The sequence below is a fragment of the Pieris napi genome, chromosome 11, assembly GCF_905475465.1.
Source record: "Pieris napi chromosome 11, ilPieNapi1.2, whole genome shotgun sequence".
Classification (NCBI taxonomy): domain Eukaryota; kingdom Metazoa; phylum Arthropoda; class Insecta; order Lepidoptera; family Pieridae; genus Pieris; species Pieris napi.
Window position 1 is genome coordinate 9,380,249 of NC_062244.1, and position 19,255 is coordinate 9,399,503.

At 33.1% G+C, this 19,255-nt stretch overlaps 1 protein-coding gene across 8 annotated transcripts in view; it reads right to left on the reverse strand.

Moving 5' to 3' along the window:
- Window positions 1-19,255, reverse strand: part of LOC125053671 (dystrophin, isoforms A/C/F/G/H-like) — a 358,079-nt gene that overhangs the window by 226,634 nt on the left and 112,190 nt on the right. For all 8 annotated transcript variants that reach the window (XM_047655156.1, XM_047655161.1, XM_047655155.1 and 5 more), the window contains 3 exons: window positions 12,470-12,681; window positions 6,363-6,517; window positions 5,256-5,397 (listed from right to left, as the gene is read on the reverse strand). In XM_047655156.1, the coding sequence (XP_047511112.1) occupies window positions 5,256-5,397; window positions 6,363-6,517; window positions 12,470-12,681 (509 nt within the window). The remainder of the gene's footprint in view (window positions 1-5,255; window positions 5,398-6,362; window positions 6,518-12,469; window positions 12,682-19,255) is intronic.

Here is a 19,255-nt window from a genome sequence, read left to right on the forward strand (position 1 = left end):
TTTCTATTCTTATGTTGTTTTTACAGAATATACGATACGTAGTAGCGTTAATAAAATTCTATAATTTAGAGTGTATTTTGAAAGAAAATTTCACGAGTTTATATAGAGAGACATAGTTATGAGGCTGTTATAAAGTGTAATGCGCTATAAACTCTCTTGTACGCTCTATATCGAACTCTCGTAAATCAACATTTTATGATTTTCCTCTTTATACGGCGCTCTTTCAATACCTTAGCTTATTAAACACATGTTGGAAAGATTTAAACAATGATTTTGGTATATTTGGTGATGTAGTTGTATATAATATAAGTTCGTGTCAATATATTACGATTAGCTTATAATAGACAGGAAGTAATATAAAATGGGAAAATTTTATTGTGAAAGTATTTGAAACACTTATAACGTTATTTTCAAATTCCCAGATTTTTTATAATATTATCGGCGGAATAATGAAATCAATCCTTTTTCTCTAGTGTTTTAATATTACGTCTATCTCTGTTTCAGAAGTTGATTTATTGAAAATAATGAAATAAGATTTACTGTATCGGTAACGTTCATTGACTTAGAAGTCAGCACAATGTGTGAACCCCAAGGATTATTAGTATTCGATTTCCGGGGGACGAATAGTTGTTTCAGGTGTGAAAACATATATATATGTACCCCTTGCCTAATTAGGAGTCTACGTAACTTGAAACAAATGTTAGTCGTAATATGTGAATATTAAAAAAAGATTGTCGTTTAGATTCCAGTATAAGTAACTCAAGTGTCTTTAAGTGTAAGAAACTTAATTTATTTCTTTCAATAATAATTGTGTACGTAATTGGTTAGTCTATATAAATAAAAAAAAATTCCTTATTTATAATATAATCTGCATTCAAAGCGGTGAGTCAGAAATAGTAAGACATTGTATTGTCCGAAGACTAACTTCGTGAAGTACGTCTATATATAAAGAGAGTATCGCTCTTGAGTATTAAACTGAATCCTTTAGCGGTTATCTTGTATTGGAATATTTATTTATGGAGTTCAATATTAACCCGTCCATTATGGCTCGTACAACGTGCTACACCCGCATGCCCTGAACTGATCGTAGCATATCATACCTATGAGCGGAGCGATTAGCGATATTATCAAATAGTATTTTATTTAACAGTTTAAAATATATTTATTATATGATACAAAATGGCGACTTAGAGGAAATTCAGGATCGTAATATTAAATAAATAAATAATTCACTAGCGCTACAACCTTTTTAGGTCTGGGCGATTCTGTATCTGTTTCGTGATCATTTGTCAATCTAATAGGCTAGTAGGTGATAAGTCTCCTGTGCCTGACATGCGCCATCGACTTTTGAGTCTAAGGCAAGCCGGTTTCCTCGCGATGTTTTGATTCACCGTTCAAGAAAATGTTAAATACGCACATAGAAAGAAAGTCCATTGGTGCACAGCCGGGGATCGAACCCGTACCCGAACCCGTAGGTCGCACCTCAGGGACGAGAGTTGCACGCTGAAGCCCCTCGGCCAACACTGCTCACGAACGTAATATTACGTCTTATAACAGCTATTTTTATTTAACATACACAATACACATAGAAAATAATTATTTCATGTAAAAAAATTTTCGTACCGGTTAATAAATGTTAATTGGCATCAAGTCTTATAGGGATGTAAAATATATTTTTATTATTGAGTCATTTCGCTCCGCCTTTGGCTGTGCTCTATGTACACAGGGCTTTCAGTGCATTTAAGTTTGGATATTTCGGTCCGGAATGGATCGAACAGGCGCCAGGCGTCATCATAGTAGCTACATAGTTCTACTATTACATGAAATTCAAAACATTCATTACAATAGCCTTTTTAGACAATAAAGGAGTCAATAAGGTTCTCTCATACGAGGGGGAACTTCTAAACATTTAAAATAAAATAAAAACACAAACTTTTTGATGAAGATTAATCTTTGTTATTACTTCAGACATAGTTGAATTGTTAAAAGTTTGATTTAATCTGAATAATTTTACACCACCTACGGTAACAATCTTGGTGGCGTGTTTGGACCTTTATAAGTATAGTAAGTAAGTAATATAAGAGAAAGATCACTAAATCATTATGACCGCTTTAAAAAAAAAATGTTGAATATTTGAATAGATTATCTGCGTATTTCAAAACATCTAACGCCATTCCGTAACAGACGGAAAAACATATAAAGCTATTTCTCAAGAAGCCACCCGCGCGGAATTTCTTTTAATCCCGATCATAACAAAATAGGGGGAGGAAAAGAAAAGGATCAAAGGAGGTAGGCAGCTTCACTTTAATAGGATGTGAACACGCCTGTGAAAATATTGTGAGAAAAACCGATATTTAAATCGTAAAGGAATATAAGTTATATTAGGATGTATTTTTTATATTAAGGAAAAACAATCACAGTATGTCATATAATAAAAATCTTAATGCAAACAGCCACACCTATAACTAAATGCGTTTTATGACCAAAACAAAAGAAGAGCTGACCATTCAGAGAACCAATATAGTCTACTGATTTATGACCTTGTCAGAAAAATATGAAAAGAATAACACGTTCTCATCAGAGTCAAGTTTCCACAAAATATGATGATGTCACAGGGGTCCGTAACTAGCGTCGTTACTCGTTATAGATCAGCCGTCGAACGCCGCATCGTTCGCCGGAAATAGTGTAATATTGGAAGGAAACACGGACTTCTCGATAAAAGCATTCAAGTTTCGAATAATAACGAACGGCACTAAATAAGCTTTCATACTCTCATTATATTTCGGCAATTTTATTGCACGCTCTTCTTTATATTGTTTCTCTATTCACGAAAGGAACTAGAATTTCCCGATTTTCATTACTCACACTGCTAACTTTAATATTTTTTTTTTTTTTCTACTGAGGCGCAAACTAGCTGCTGTGGTCTCTGGCAGAATGACCAGCTCTGTGGAACTTTTTGCTCCTCAGCATAATGCTAAGCCAGGGCCAATTACAACCACAGCACACACATTGCACACTTGAAGCGAACCGAATGGGAAAAGGGAATTTTTTATTTTTATTGTTTTTGTGTGTATGTTTTTATTGTAAGTGTGTGTGTTTTCGTATGTAATAAATGTTATGTCTATGTCTATGAATTTATTCACGAATCAAGTATATATTTACCGTAATATCAATTTAAATGATATTCCCTTAGACAGAAACAAAATATGAGGAAGTCCATGTTAATACGTTTTTGTATCCTAAAAGAGTTTGCCAAATGCGCATATATATGAGCTTTTACGTTTAGTTTGGTCTTAAGAAAACATCGAATTTCATGTCAATATCATTCTAGTCCTAATAATATTATTGTTTGTACTCTTCATTTTACACTATTACCACTATAATTGTTAATCTTCTACTGTCTACTGAACTGGAGAAGTAACATGGCAACACTGTACTAACTTCTGATCCGAATTGTATTGTCAAATAAAACTTAAATAGTTCTACGCCCGCTGTTTGACATATATAGCATTTTCAGACTCAAATATGTAGAACCAGCTTACCTGGTTTTTCAAAACCATTAAAAAAAAAAGAACACACCCATTCTTAAAAGTTATTCCGTGTTAAAGTAAAACTTACCTGATAATGTTAAGACCCGGAAGAGAAGAACTTACCTGTAAAAAAAATAAATACAACTTATACATTATAAATAGGTTTTTATCATACAGTTTGTTTATTTACCTATATCCACATTTATTCCATACAAATAATGAATTAATATTTTACAGTTGCATCTATAATCTCAAGAGTTTTTAAACGACCTCTTAGGTGAGGAAATAATCAGATATTTGTCATTCATAATATTACTACATTAGTAAAACTTATAATTTTGAAACATGAAGAAACAGAATAACAACTTTCTAACAAATATTATATATTACTTGTAACCGACTAAGCCATGGAAACAGTCAGCTGCATTATTGAATGATTTCATACATATTTTAAACAAATACGGACAAACTATAAAACAAAATTGTACATAAAACAATCCTTCAGTTTACATATAAAATTAATAACTATGCAAATATTACCATAATAAAAAGTTCTGTTGTCTAGTTTACAGACAAAATAATGATGTTTAAAATAAACCGTTATTCAGTAAGCGGGCAAGATAACCTAATAAAATACTTGTATAAAGAGTTTCATATTAAAAGCGCAAAACAAATAATTTCTTAAGTGCAAATAATTACAGCATTTCAGTGGAACTCTGCGCAAAACAATTCCTAACTTTGCCCGGATAATTTAAAACTACGCCCAAGTTTTGATTGTGCTATACATTAGCTGCCTTCTGCGTTAATGTTGGTATTAAAATAGTTTCTGGACTAACATTTATATTTACTTTTTTAAATAATCATTGTCATTTATGAAAACCCTCGAATGTTTTAGAATATAAATGTGAGGATTGAATTTTTTACTAAAACCAATGTAGCTAAGAAGCGAATATAATCCACCAATAAGAATAATATCCACTCAACAAATCCATTCATTTTACGTAACATCTATGAAAAAAAATACGATTTTAACAAGGGCCTATTCAGTAGAATTTTCAGTATACGTTTCATTGTTTTAAATGTCGACATATTTGTATATTAGCGTAATAACTGAATGAAACTATCTTCATATCAACCCCAAATTGAGTAATTCAAAAGTAAATCCTTATCGTTTACTTTACTATATTAAAAATATGTTTCAACTCCCTCTATAGGAAAAGGATGGTAAAAATGTTACGCCTGATTGTAATTGTGAGAGGTCTCTGTACACGGACAGAGAAGACACCAATATAATGAAAGTGCAAATGTAAACTTGTAGAAAGCGACATCTGTCGGTCTTGCCAGAAATCATAGTAAGCATATCTGTACGTTGGAGAGACTAACGAATCGACTCTATCTTATTACTCATGTAATAAAAAGATGGCGCCAAAAAGAGAAACGAAAGAAAAACTCTTAAACGTTAAATGAAAATTTATAATAGCATAAAATCTAAACCATTAATTTTTTCTTGATGATGAGCCAATTCATGAGAATGCATTTCATACACAACTATCGTTTAAATTTTCTAGCAGCTTTTGAGACGGATATTATTATTTTTAAATTTAAAGATATTTGCTTGCATTTTTTTCGCGCGTTCTACACACATTTTAGGTCGGAGAGTTTTTGTTTTTTTAATGCTTTGAATTTTCAATGAAATAGCTTCAATATTTGGCAATGATTAAATACCTTGAGCAGATGAGGATCCCTTTCTGCCGCATCCAGCAATGATTCCGCTTCGCTTAGCCAGGCTACGAATTTTTCAAGTGACCGATCAAAGTTTTGCAGAGACGATACAGCTGAGTGCAGTGCTTTTCCGCGCGCGATTATACTAAAAGAGAAATAACACAATTTATATTTATCAACATAAAATACGGTGGTTTTGGAATAAAAAAATCTTATATTGAGTATGTGTACGAGCCAAGGTTGTACATTTTGCTCGCTCTTGCTTTCTTAGTTTTATAAAAGTGGCGATTTTCTAAATCGTCGGAGTTACGACCCGAGAGTATAGCCAGACGTAGGCACTCTCTTCAACTGTTACATTGCATTCATTCGTTTAATTGAAATTAATATTTCAATATTTCACTTATATTCTATAGTTGTAAGCGAGTGGTTAATATAAAGTAAAAATAAAATCAACTACTATTTAAAGCACCACAATGACCCACGAACCGTATAGTATGTATTTATCTAGGATAGCATTTACAATAAAGTACCATTAATAAATAACAAAATAATATAAACTGCATTAGAACTATTAATTACAGAATATCAAAAAATATTGTATATAGAGACACCTGGAGAAAAAGTTTCTTATGAACTTTAGTAACGTCCTAAGTATGAATATCAGCGCCATCTGTGTTTGCATGAAAAATTCGGTATAGCGACCTCTGTTTACTAAACTGTGAACTTCGAAGGTATTCTTATACGACGAACTATTATAGTTGTATTAAGTATATCGCAATAAATTTCATACACGTGATCCTCATAATTTTAAATATTGTTTGCTGAGAGTAATAACAATCAACAAAAGCCTATATAGGTTTAACAATATATATTTTTAATATGCATAGTAACATAACATTAACTTTACTGTATGCCTTATACTCTCTCTTAAGGCCGATTTACATTATCTTAGTGTTTAGGAGAGTGCTTTAGTATAACTTGAAAGGCAAGTTCTTTAGCGTAGCGTTTACTAAAGCAAGTAGCGTTTACATGTTTCAACTAAAGTACTATCCTAAAGCACTCTCCTAAACACTAAGATAATGTAAATCGGCCTTTATGGGAGTCACTTACCTATTGTTAAGCTCGTTATATCGATGATTGATCGCTTCTGTTGCTCTTTTGATCCTTGTAGTGTCATCGTTTCGGTACACAGCTATCAGCCTCTGCGTGAGCTGACCGAACAATTCAATCTGATGTTTGTACTGGTGAACTTCCGCATGGAACGACTGAAAATACCAAATAGTATAAAGGTTTCAGTGGTAATATAATAATCTTAAATAAATTTTCATTACTAAATAATTTTCAAAACATTAATTATAAAAACTATTCACTATAATAGTACGGTATGCTATAAGCATGATATACAGATGAATAATCAGGTCAGTGTTTGTAGTGGTATCTCTTAATATTACATAAAAAGTTGCCTTTGTTAGACCATTGTGATAAATATTTTGTATTCTAACTCTGCGGTATTTATTTAGTTCAGAGAATATATGCTTTAAAGACAAAGTTGTCAAAGCTAATAGTATTGGTTAACATGCAAACGTTCTTTATTACTTTTGTTCATAAACAGATATTTCTTGAAGTTTGCAATTATTAGTGTATAATATACAAGAAGACCCGGCCAACGTTGTTTTGCCATGTATATTATAAAAAATAAGGGTTGATCGTAGAGGGGTGAAAATTAAAGGTTGTACAGTCAAAACCGTTTATAACGACATTGAAGGGACCGTATAGTTGCCGACGTTATATCCGATAGTCGTTATAAGCAATGTCATATACACAAGTACAGTACATAGTTATATTATCATAGTTATCTATCTAGAATAGGTAGGTATGGGTTATAATATAGTATGTTAATATTATAATATGTAAAGGAGTCGAAAAAGAAACAAAAATATTTATTACGAAATAATTAGGTACAAAAGTAATCAGTCATTTTGGTACGTTTTTTTTAGCCCAGTCTCAAATATTTTTTGCATTTTATCCATATGTCATGAGATTTTTATTCAATAGAAAACACTTTTCTCTTTTTTTGCGACATGATAACACATAAATGCACAATTGCACAGTCTAAACTAAACATGTGTAAAGTATGCAAGGTCAAATGGCCGGGAAGAGGTTCGGATGAGGCGGGAGAAAGTAGGTAATAATATGCCTAATATTCATTCAATGCTTATAAATAAGATTTAAAATCGTTTGTATTTTTTTGTTTTGCTGAGACAAGAAGCGGTTGGTCGTTATAGCCGATGAATATCGATAAAATTTCGTCGTTGTAAGCGATATGTCGCTGTATCCGATGTTGTTATAAGCGGTTTGTTTACTGAATAGTTTACTAGGGATTCGGACGGGACCATACAATCTGGTTGTAATAACCGATAGGTCGTTGTAAACGATGTCGTTATAAACGGTTTTGACTGTATGTATTTTTGTGGGCGACAGCGGGAATTTATAAAAGTAGACAACGGTTGTATGACCTTTACGCTGAAAAGTCATACAATCATAATGAAGAATTTATTCTTTATGTTCGAAATTATTCGAAATTATTTAAGAAAGTTTGTTACGCGGCCAAGTCCTTAAATATTAAAAACAAGATTAAAAATAGTAGCAATAAAACTAAAATGACTTGGAAGATAATTGATAGTGAAACTGGAAGAGTCAGGGATCGCAATCAAGACATCGAACTATGTGTCGATAACACTATAATCAAATCTAACGAAGAGATAGCGATTGTTTTTGATAAGTACTTTTCTGACATTCCAATTTCGACTACAAAGTCTCTTCAATCATCTCCCGCCCTCGCTGAATCGCTGCTCAAAGATAATGTAAACGAGTGCAAGGTCAGTTTTACATTCCGACCCATTGGTGCCGACGATATAGTGAGGATATTTAGAACCATAGATATTAAGAACACTACCGATCTTTGGGGTATTTCTGTAAAAATAATTAGTAGCATAATTGATGTAATTGCTCCCCATCTAGCTATAATTTTCAACAATTACAATTGTTGAAAATTGTGGCGAGTTTCCCGATCTAATGAAACATAGTAAAGTCATTCCATTATTTAAAGCAGGTAGTATGTCCGACCCCAGTAACTTTAGACCGATTTCCGTACTACCTACTTGTAGTAAAATATTTGAAAAAATTATATTAAATCAACTGGTAAGTCATTTTAACGTAAACAAATTATTACATAATAATCAGTTCGGTTTTACCAAGGGTCGCTCGACAGCCGATGCCGGTGTTGAGTTATATAGATATATAATTAAGGCTTGGGAGGAGTCGCATGACGCTTTAGGTGTTTTCTGCGACTTATCCAAAGCATTTGATTGTGTCCAACACGAGACCTTAATCGGGAAACTCCGCCATTATGGCATCAAGAATACCGCACTGAATCTTCTGACTTCCTATTTACACGGAAGAACTCAGAAGGTTGAATTGAATGGTAAGAGGTCCTCTGGGTCGGCAGTAGATATGGGGGTACCACAGGGCTCAATTCTTGGCCCTTTCCTCTTTCTTGTTTATATAAATGATCTACCTTTCATGGTAGAGAGAAAACATCAGATAGTTTTGTTTGCTGATGACACGTCCTTGATTTTTAAAATCAAACGACAAATAACAAATTTTGACGATGTGAACAATGCTCTGTCTTCGATTGTCCATTGGTTTAGTATGAACTAGCTGATCCGGCAAACGCCGTTTTGCCATGTCATTATATCATTTATGGTTATTGTGCCTCACCCGACATAGATAGGTATAGTGTGTCGCGGACTTTTTTGTAGATATTTATAAGATCTACAATTACTTCGAACATTTTATGGTTCTATCTTTAATAGTTTAGGCAGGGTACGCAAAATAAGTAACTTTTTTGGTTGATTTTTTACACCTTTGTGTCCGAAAAACCCTAATATCTTACGGAACCCTATTTTTGTTCAAAATTAAATATAGCCTATATTACTCGTGGATAATGTAGCTTTCGAATGGTGAAAGAATTTTTAAAATCGGTCCAGTAGTTTATGAGCCTATTCATTACAATCAAACAAACAAACAAACAAAGTTTTCCTCTTTATAATATTAGTGTAGATAACCTTCTACTTAATGCAAAAAAGACAAAATGCATTAAATTTTGTGCAAAAAATTCAAGGATTATGGATACTAGACCAATTATAAACGGTGAGGAATTGAATCTGGATGATACAACTGTATTTCTCGGAATCACCATGGATTCAAAACTTCAGTGGTCCCCTCATATTAACGGATTGGCGAAGAGACTTAGTTCTGCAGCCTACGCGGTTAAAAAAATTCGCTCTCTAACTGATGTCGATACAGCTAGACTTGTTTATTTTAGTTACTTTCATAGCTTAATGACTTATGGCTTATTATTATTGGGTCATGCTGCTGATGTCGAAACTATTTTCATCCTGCAGAAGAGGGCTATTCGTGCAATCTATAATTTAAAATGTAGGGAATCTCTTAGAGATAAATTCAAGGAAATTAATATACTTACCTTTCCCTCGCAATATATTTATGAAAATATTATGTATGTATACAAAAATAGTGATAAGTTTACTAGAATAGAACATACGCACAATGTTAATACACGGAACAAACGCAGGCTGCAATTTCCCCGTACTAGACTATCTAAAGTTAGTAATTCTTTTTTGGGGAAAGGGATACTCTTCTTTAATAAAATCCCAGAAGCTCTTTTATCACTGCCTTTCAATAAATTTAAGAAATGTATTAAAGAAAAGCTGTGTAAAAAGGCTTACTATAAAGTCAACGATTATCTAATTGATAAAAGGGCCTGGGTCTAGTGCTAGACAGGCTACTTCTAATTAATTTGCGATATTTGTTATAAATAAGTGTTGTTTGATGATTTGCTGTTTTAAAAGAGTACCGAGAGTTTTTTACGCCGGCTTTTTCTCTCGGCCTACACCCTCTGTCTTCTTTGCCGATGAGTAGGGATGCCTTCAAATTTAATGACGTGGAATAAGTGATACATGTATCTTACGTTCCATAATAAACATATTTTTTTTTTTTTTTTATGTTGTTTATGTTTTATCATAAAAAAAAACAATAAAATTTATCTATAAAATAAAAATAAAAATTTAGGGGTCGACGACCACCTGTAATATTTAGGAAGTTAGTTTGAAACATAGTCGCCGATTCTCAGAATTTCTGAATATGCATAAAACAATTCATAAGAATCGGTTTCGGAGGAGTATGGGAACGAACATTGTGACACGAGAATTTTATATATTAGGTAATATATAAGTTTTATTTATTTAAATAAACACATTTTAACATAGAGGAGGAATGATATAACTATATTACTTTCAAGTAGAAAATAACGGTTCGTAAGAAAATAAACAGCTGTAGCTACTAATGACGTACGTGATTAAAAGCGGAACATAAGTTTAATGTAATTAAAGAAACTTTTGATTGAATTACTTATAAGTTCCGAGCTTTCCAGACATGCTGACTTTCAGGGCTATCAATGTTTTAAATATTAAAGCCTGCAGTTTGATTTAAAACACTTTAAGTCTCTTTTTGTTTAGACTGGTACTTAGCTTTTTCAGTCCTAATTTGGTCTTGAAAATTCTATAAATTGTATCTATTTGTATTACATTCATATATGGATGAGAACTTTAACTCCGGTATTTTCAAAAACTCTCAAGTCTAACTTTTTGCTTATATTAATATGTTTTTTACATTGTGTTAAAAAAACCAATGCGTTAGTTCAATAAAAGAAATGTTAGAGAAAAAGTTACAAGATTTAGCAATCTATTCAAAACGGTTCAACTAGTGAATCAAACAGCATTTTATTACGATTATCTAAGGAACTACAATTCCTTCATATAATATAATTCTGCGTTCGACAACCCTGTGTAGTCGCTAATCACCGCTCGATAGGGGAAGGGGTTTGCATGTTATTATTATAACTAGCCAACCGTCAGGGTTGCTTGTGCATTTTATTTATATATTTTTAATCTTCTTATAAGTCTCTATTAGCTTTAGTCAGAAACTGATATAGGCTCATAGCAATTTGCGTTAGAATTTGGCTGGCTCTCGGAATTAGCCTTGCGGAACGACTCAGTGAGATTAGGTTATATGATAACCCGGTTATAGATTTCTTGGCTTCATGATATAGTGAACCTTTCATGAAATAGATTCAAAATTGATAAATTTATATGCACTGATAATATGTATTTAAGCGAGTGGAATTTCGTATTCTGTTTCGACGTCCGACATTGAAACTCAGCTGCAGGTAACCTGAACTACTTTTCTTAACACTCTCCATGGTAAATTTGGAGCGGATGAAGCCGCTCGGAAAGGGAAATGTCGGTAAAGAGTATCCCCAGTGTTGTCATCCGCATAGCAATGAATGTTACTAAGTTGCAACATATCATTGATACCTATGCAGTATAAACAGCGCCGGGGATAGGACACAGCCTTGTGGGACCCCAGTGTTCACGTCTTTAAGGTCGGAACATGCTCCGTCGATGACGACCTTGATGCTCCGATCCAAATGCATACCTTTTTCGAGGAGCCCATAGGCTGGAAGCTTCGAGAGAAGTGCTCTGTGCCGCACCCGATCGAAGGATTTCCAAAGTTAACGCAGGCAATTGAGTCCAAGGAGGAGGCCCTTGGACTCAATTGCCTCTGCCCAACTATGTGTAAGGTGTACATGAAGGTCACCAGTTGAACGTTCGCAACCGAAGCCATACTGATAATCGCTGGTGTCCCTCTCTAGATACCTCAGGAGCTGGCCGGTTTCCAATATTTTAGAGAATATATTGGCGATATTTGGACGGATCAGAGCAATCGCCTTTTTTAGGGATCGGATGTACTGAAGCGGTCTTCCAGCGCTTCGACCTTACTACCGAAAAAACCCCGTTAGGACCGGAGCCAAATCAGGAGCACAATAACGCAGCACAATTGGGAGGATGCCATCAGACCCGCTCGACTAGACCGGCTCGACCGGACAGCACGGTGCCAGAATATGATTTCCGGCATCGAGGTATCACACCGCGAAATGGTCGGAGGTAACCACCCTTGGTCAAACACAGTCGAGTTGGACGCGAAGAGACACCCACAGACACACAGACTCGAGGTTTGCCACAATCACAAAATTAACTTATCTACCTATCTATCTATGCTGATTAGGAATACAATACCTTTTGCTCTCTAAGCTGCATCTCGAGTACGTCGGCTGTGTGCCCAGGCGCAGTCATGGCGGCCAGCCGGGTCTCCATACGCGAGAGCCACGCGTCAGCGTCGCGCCTGCGCGCTTCGTATCGTTGCGAGTCACCCAACATGGCGTCGAGTTGCGCTTTTCGCTGAAGTACGCGTGCGTTGGCCTCATCCCAATGCTCCCGTAGAGCGGTCACTGAAAAACAATTGCATGACAATTAATATTTTTTCTATACATACAAATAGCCACCGCAGAGTAAGTATACACAATATTATTGGGCTGTGGAGCCAAGGCATTATTTAGTTCCGAATAGCACAGAATTATTTGCATTATTCCTCGGTTTAAAACTATTTACGTAATGACTGAGTTATCGTATACCTTCAGATTATAACACAAATTACCAGTAAATAATCCTCCTAAATCCTCTTTTATATTAAATATATTATAATGATCAATGCATCTTACAATTTATTATATATTTTATTTATATTTATTTTTTGGCGTTAGTAGGTAATAATTGTTAACTGTATTTTATGTTTATGTTTGAGTGTGTATTCCGTTTTCGGCTTTTAAGTGTAATGTAATTGTTTAAATATTGTATAATATGTAAATGAATATTTCTAATATATTATTGAATTAAAATGACTACTTTTATTAGATTAATACGATTTTCACTTAATTTATTTATTTACACAATAATCAGTAGTCTGTTTAAAAAAACTCATTGTAAGATTTGCTTTTTATTATTTAATTTATTTTCATAATTGTAGGGCGCTATCTCACTAACTATATATAGGTTTGTTTCGAAAAGTTAATTCTGTATCGGATAGCTATAGTCTAGGTATCTAACTAACGCTTGAGGCATATAATATTAAAAATGATTGTGAACTACAATGAGATCATATAAAATTCCCGTTCAAAGTGAACAATTGCAAAGACTTATTAACCTTAAGACTTCGTCTCAGGATGAGGTAGGGCATTTTCATTGAGATGTTGACTTTTAAAAAATTCACAATTCACTCCGAGCCGAGTTTCTAACATAATATTGAGTTACAGGATAGGTTTGTTCTCCTCTGTCCATAGGAAGCTATAGATACTTCAAGAAGTTTTATAAAGAAATTTTTAGAAATACATCTAAATAGCTACAATTATTTTTTTAAATTCTGTATCAATGATCAATTTTTTTTAGTTATAACTATAAGGCATGTCAGTTACCTCACGATATTTTCCTTTACCGTACGCTCTTTAAATTCCTACATACACAGAAAGTCCATTGGTACACAACCAAAACTGTTCTCGAAACAATGATTACATACACCAACTAGGTGAGATCTAAAGTTTTAGATATGTATAAATATGAACAAAAATTAGTTTGCCAAAGAAGTTTCGCTTCCGACATGTGTACTTTGTACGCGCGCACTTTTTTTATATATTTTATAGCAGCTGAAGGTAAAACCCTTGTTGGTTCGAGAGCTTTATAACAACACTCCGCTATATAATGTTTTGAATCCCCGAGGCTTTAAAGCAACAAGAACACGGAACAAAATGAAATAATATTGTTACATTTGATTGTTTGATGATACTACGCATATGTTAGAACTTTTATACAGATGCGCAAAAGTTACGTTAATGATGTCATTAGGTCTTAAAGTTGTAGGAAAGCATTTTCAACAGCGTATTTACGAGTTTAGTGTTAATTAATAATGGAGTGATGAATGTAATGCGAAAGATAACATAACATGGTGACGCGTTGCGTTAGTGAAATCGCTATTTTATGATGAATCGCTAATGCATACACACTTTCAATACTTTATAGGACACTACAATATAATATTTGTTAATCTGCGGTTATAACTTTGCGAAACAATTTTCCAACCTTTGAGCAACGACCTTAAGTGTAATAGATGTGCACTAGTCTTTGACACTGGAAAGCCGGTTATTTCAGCTGTAATCAACAGATTGTATAAGACACACATATTCTATAATATACAAAAAAATATATCGTTGATGTCAGTATCTGTGGAATGTATTTTGCTTGAAACATCCAAATACATAAGTTCTCAATTGGAGGAATGTTTTATTTATCATTAATGTTAGGCTATAATCTTTTGTGGCTACTCATCCATGATTACACTTCATTATTTCGCCGGTTACTGATCCAAGGAATGCAATGTCACTACAGAGGTGTTTTTATACACCTATACAGAAAAAAGTAACGTAAGTAAGCAGCACAGTAGTAAGAAAAAGTCACACCACAGCATAAAATCGATAAACCACACCACACCCTTCCAATATTCAATCCTATTCTTTACCAAATGGTCCGCGTCGACATGATCTGAGCAAAAAAACTACACGCTCCCATGTTAAGTTAATCTTCTGTTATGTTTTATTAATTTTTTCTCGTATTTGAATATATATATATATAATAGCTATTGAGCGATTAATTATAGATTCGCTTAAGCCTTTTAACTTCGAACGTCGGGTTTAAAAAAACCTCCTTACTGGCTTCAAAATTTTAAGTTTCTGTGTTCTGTATTTGAGCTTTGAGCGTTAAACAAGTGTGTTTATAATTCATAGAATCATTTCACAGATGAAATGTAAATTTGTATAATACTGGCTTTTATATTTTACTAGCTGGCCTGGCGAACATCGTACCGCCTAACAGTCGATTCTTTATTTTTTTTAAATACTTATTCTGCTATTCGGGACACCGGTCTAGCTAGTAAGATAAAAAAAAGAAAGTTGATAAGACAACAAATTTATACATTATGTCAAAAAATAAAAATTTACCTTCCCGGAACCCCTCCACTAACACTTGAACTTTATGATATGGTATTAAAGTTCAAATTGCCTTTAAATATTATTACGAATATTTTGTATGGGAATATAGAAAAGTGTTGATTTTAGACTTATTCACTAAAAAATTTTTAATTTTTCTCTCCGTAAGAACCATCCTCGTGCTTCAAGGAATATTATAAAAAAAGAATTGGCCAAATTGGTCCAGGCGTTGTTGAGTTATGCGCTTACCAACACATTTTGCGATTCATTTTTATATTATAGATTAAACTTCACTTATCCTAAACGTCCAGAGTTATATACCATTCCATTCAAATGTTCCTGTTTGCCTGCGTCTCAAATTGCTGTTAATCGAAAATAGGAACATGAAAAGCCTGATTATGAAGTTGTTTTACGTTCGATATTTTTAATTAGGACGAAATCTGTTGTGGAAAGTAAAAATATCCATTTCTCGCTAATTACTTTTGAGTTCAAAGAGTTGTAACTTTTTGTCTTCGCGTTCACGTTTTCCTCTTTTATAAGCTCGGACTAATTACTTTTACTTTAACTTTTTATTTTTTATATATATAATATAAAATGATGTTCATCTGTTTAAACTTCAAAGCCAAAGTTAACACACATTAATATATATCTAAAATAAATTTAGATTTTACGGACGAACAAGTTTACACAACCGAATAAAACAAACAGTACAAACAGATTTTCAGTATCTACCTCTAACTATATCACACGTGTAATAAATCAAAGTTTTGATATATAATTCCCAGAGCAATCGTAAAATGTAAACCGGTTAAACACGAGTATGACGTTGACCCGGGCATAATCGTCCCGGGTGTCGGGAGCCGGGCAATTAGAAAGCTCAACGCAGCAACGGGTTGACAAGTGGCAGGTATATGGTAGAAGTCTGTGGCAAATTTCCTGAGTAGGTATATATAGCATAATTTCATATTGAATAGGATTGTTTACGTGTAAATTAATAAATACAATTCCGTAGTTCATAAGTTATTACGTTCGTTGTTGATACATATTAAGATCAGGCGGGAGTTATTTAACCTAACTCTACGTATAGTTAAGTTACATATATATATATTTTAGTAAATAATTAGAACCGTAAACCAAATATTAGCAATCATCGAACACATTGAAGCCAAAATGAGCCTATTTAACTAAGCTAAAATGGTTTTTCCTACACTCATACATTGTAATATCACATTCTCGTTTTCGATAATGTCCAACAGTGTATAATAATAAGTGTTGTCCAGTATGTCGACACTAATATTAAAGTGTCACGTAGATTTAAGAACCCTTAAAAACCCAAGTTAGTTTTTTACTAATCCAGCGTCACATTTACCTCTAATTTAATATTAATTATAAGCTCATGTATTAATCGAATAAAGCCAGTTGACATCCAGCTTCAAACAAAGTGTTTCATTTAACATATTTGACGATATCTACAACCGTCACCGGACTTAACTCGGGTTATATTTTTGAACTGGTGAAACCCATTCTTAATACTACGACCACTTATATTTTTATCATTACCAAATTGTGGTACTGATGTTAATTTCTAACAATCTACGCTTTGAAGTTTCTCTTTATTATTATATTATACATGGTAGTGCCACCATTGAACATTCAAAAAACTCGTCGTTTCATAACAAGCTAATTTCTCTCTGTGATACTTGTTGTTATAAAAAGCTTCCATCTAACGCTTTCAAGCATAAGAACTAATTAACTTGATGTATAAAACTAAGTGAAACCTGACAATTTAATTAAGTTGATCGCGAGCTCTGAGGGCTTTTCTGAGTTTTTGTCTTAAGTTATTTCGTTGCTGTGAATCACCGTTTCTTGAGTTACGACTTGAGGTGAGGGCTACATTATAATTTTGACCGAGATTTTTTACAAAGTAACAATCCACTAGAGAGTGGAGCTGTAGATTTCAAGTAGGTATTAAGAAATTTGTAAGCAGAATTATTTAAAATAACCGAATGAAAACTGTTTTAGTATTAATATCACAATTCACTTTTCAAAGAGTCCTTATGTGTATAGACTTATGGTCTATATTATATGGTCTATTTAACTGTGGGACCAGTAAGTGCTAGATCGAAATAATCTTAAATTTGCCTAAATCCATGTTCAGGGAAATAAACAAATCTCTCTGGTATGTTCGTAATATGCAAATCCAATTGAAAAGATGTGGGAGCTCACGAACGAAGGCTCCACCATCAATTAAATGGCAAGGCTATTCAAATTCTTAACAACACCGGGCCTAGTAAGTAGATTGAATGGACAAATTCTTTCAAATTAGAATATTAGTGTTAGTACTGGACATTGCTAGTTGTTACTCTTTGGTAAGGGGTAAGCACACAAGAACAGAGTGTGTTATAATAGAGACTTTAAGCAGTGTGCTTTGACTTAAATTACTTATTAGTCTCAAATAATGAGTAATTGTAATATTCAGGGATGTCCCAGTGAAAATTAATAAAAAAATATAGTCAAAGTATAAGATATGGTTACTAAAGTGTAATGAATAAATTATTAATTCTATGTAACTTACGAGTGTTAATATTCTCGTGCGTTTCCACTCCCATAATTTTATGTGTGCAATATAATAATGTAAAACGAAACTTAGTTTTTAGCATTATTTAAACCCCGAATTACGTTTGGAACTGACCATAGTTTACATACAATTTCAAATAGAACACAGTGCACATTTGCAAATAACAGATCATAATGCTGTCATACGTCAATACGAAACATATATCCCCTGTATTCTTTTAGACCTTTAATTAATGGAGTGATAATGTAGATTATATATATTCGAGAATTTCACTTTGAATTCAGTAAGTTATTTAGGTGAACGTCTTCATAAATGCATTATTTATTTAAAACGTCTCTGCAAAAATCAGTTACAATTATAATAATTAATTAATAACATAGAAAATAATTTATACCTTATGTTTGCTAATAAATATTCCGTTTACTTACTAAACTTATAACAGCTGTATCACGTTGTTCGTAATATGAGCCAACCTTTGTACTTCAAAATAATACTTCGTAGAATTAATTATTATCAATTATATTTCAAAATCAAAATTATTATTATAACTATTCATTCAATAACATGGATTCGAAAAAAGTGCTTTTCATATATTGTGACGAAACAACCACTCATTTATAATTTATTCAAAAAACCGCTCATTTATAATTTTTTCATCATGAATGTTTGTCAGTGCGTATTATTTATCTTTAGTAGATATAATTTTTATAAATTGGTTTTGACATAAGCTCAATGAAACGAAAATCTGAATATTTGCCCTGAGAAGCAGCGTCGAACATTCAACGCATACAAGGGCTATAGGTAACCTACACAGTCCGCGCAGATAATGTATACGAAGAAAGCACAACTTCATAATATATTGTTCCGCGACTTGTTAATTGTTTACCCCCATATCTTAAAATAACACCCGAAAATTACAAGGGAAAGTTATCTTTAGCCAATCTGGGATGTCATTGCTTAGCTACATAAGATAGATCTTATTATGTATATTTTATAGAAATGTTTTTTTCTCTCTGTTTGTCGTAATGTTTTCGTTTCGTTTTTTTATTTTATTTCTTTTCAACTATTTAGCTTATAAGGAATTTAAATTTGTACTGTGGTGTAGCCCTTTAGGTTAACCCCTCAGAGGGTTTTAGGTGTATTCTGTACTTTATAAATTTTACGCAATAATAAATTTAAAAAAGAAACAGTTTCATTGTAATAAACTTCATTGGCATTTAACTTCTCATAAACAACGTTCATAAGCTGCTTACGATTTCTTGAAATATCAGCAGCATCAAAAATATGCCGTGGATTGTGGTGATTTATAGCCCTTCTCAATAAACGACATTATTCGCATCATAAATGTCAGTTGTTCTTGCAAGATGGCGCCACGCGAAATATTAATAAACCGGGAACAGGGATAACTTTGAC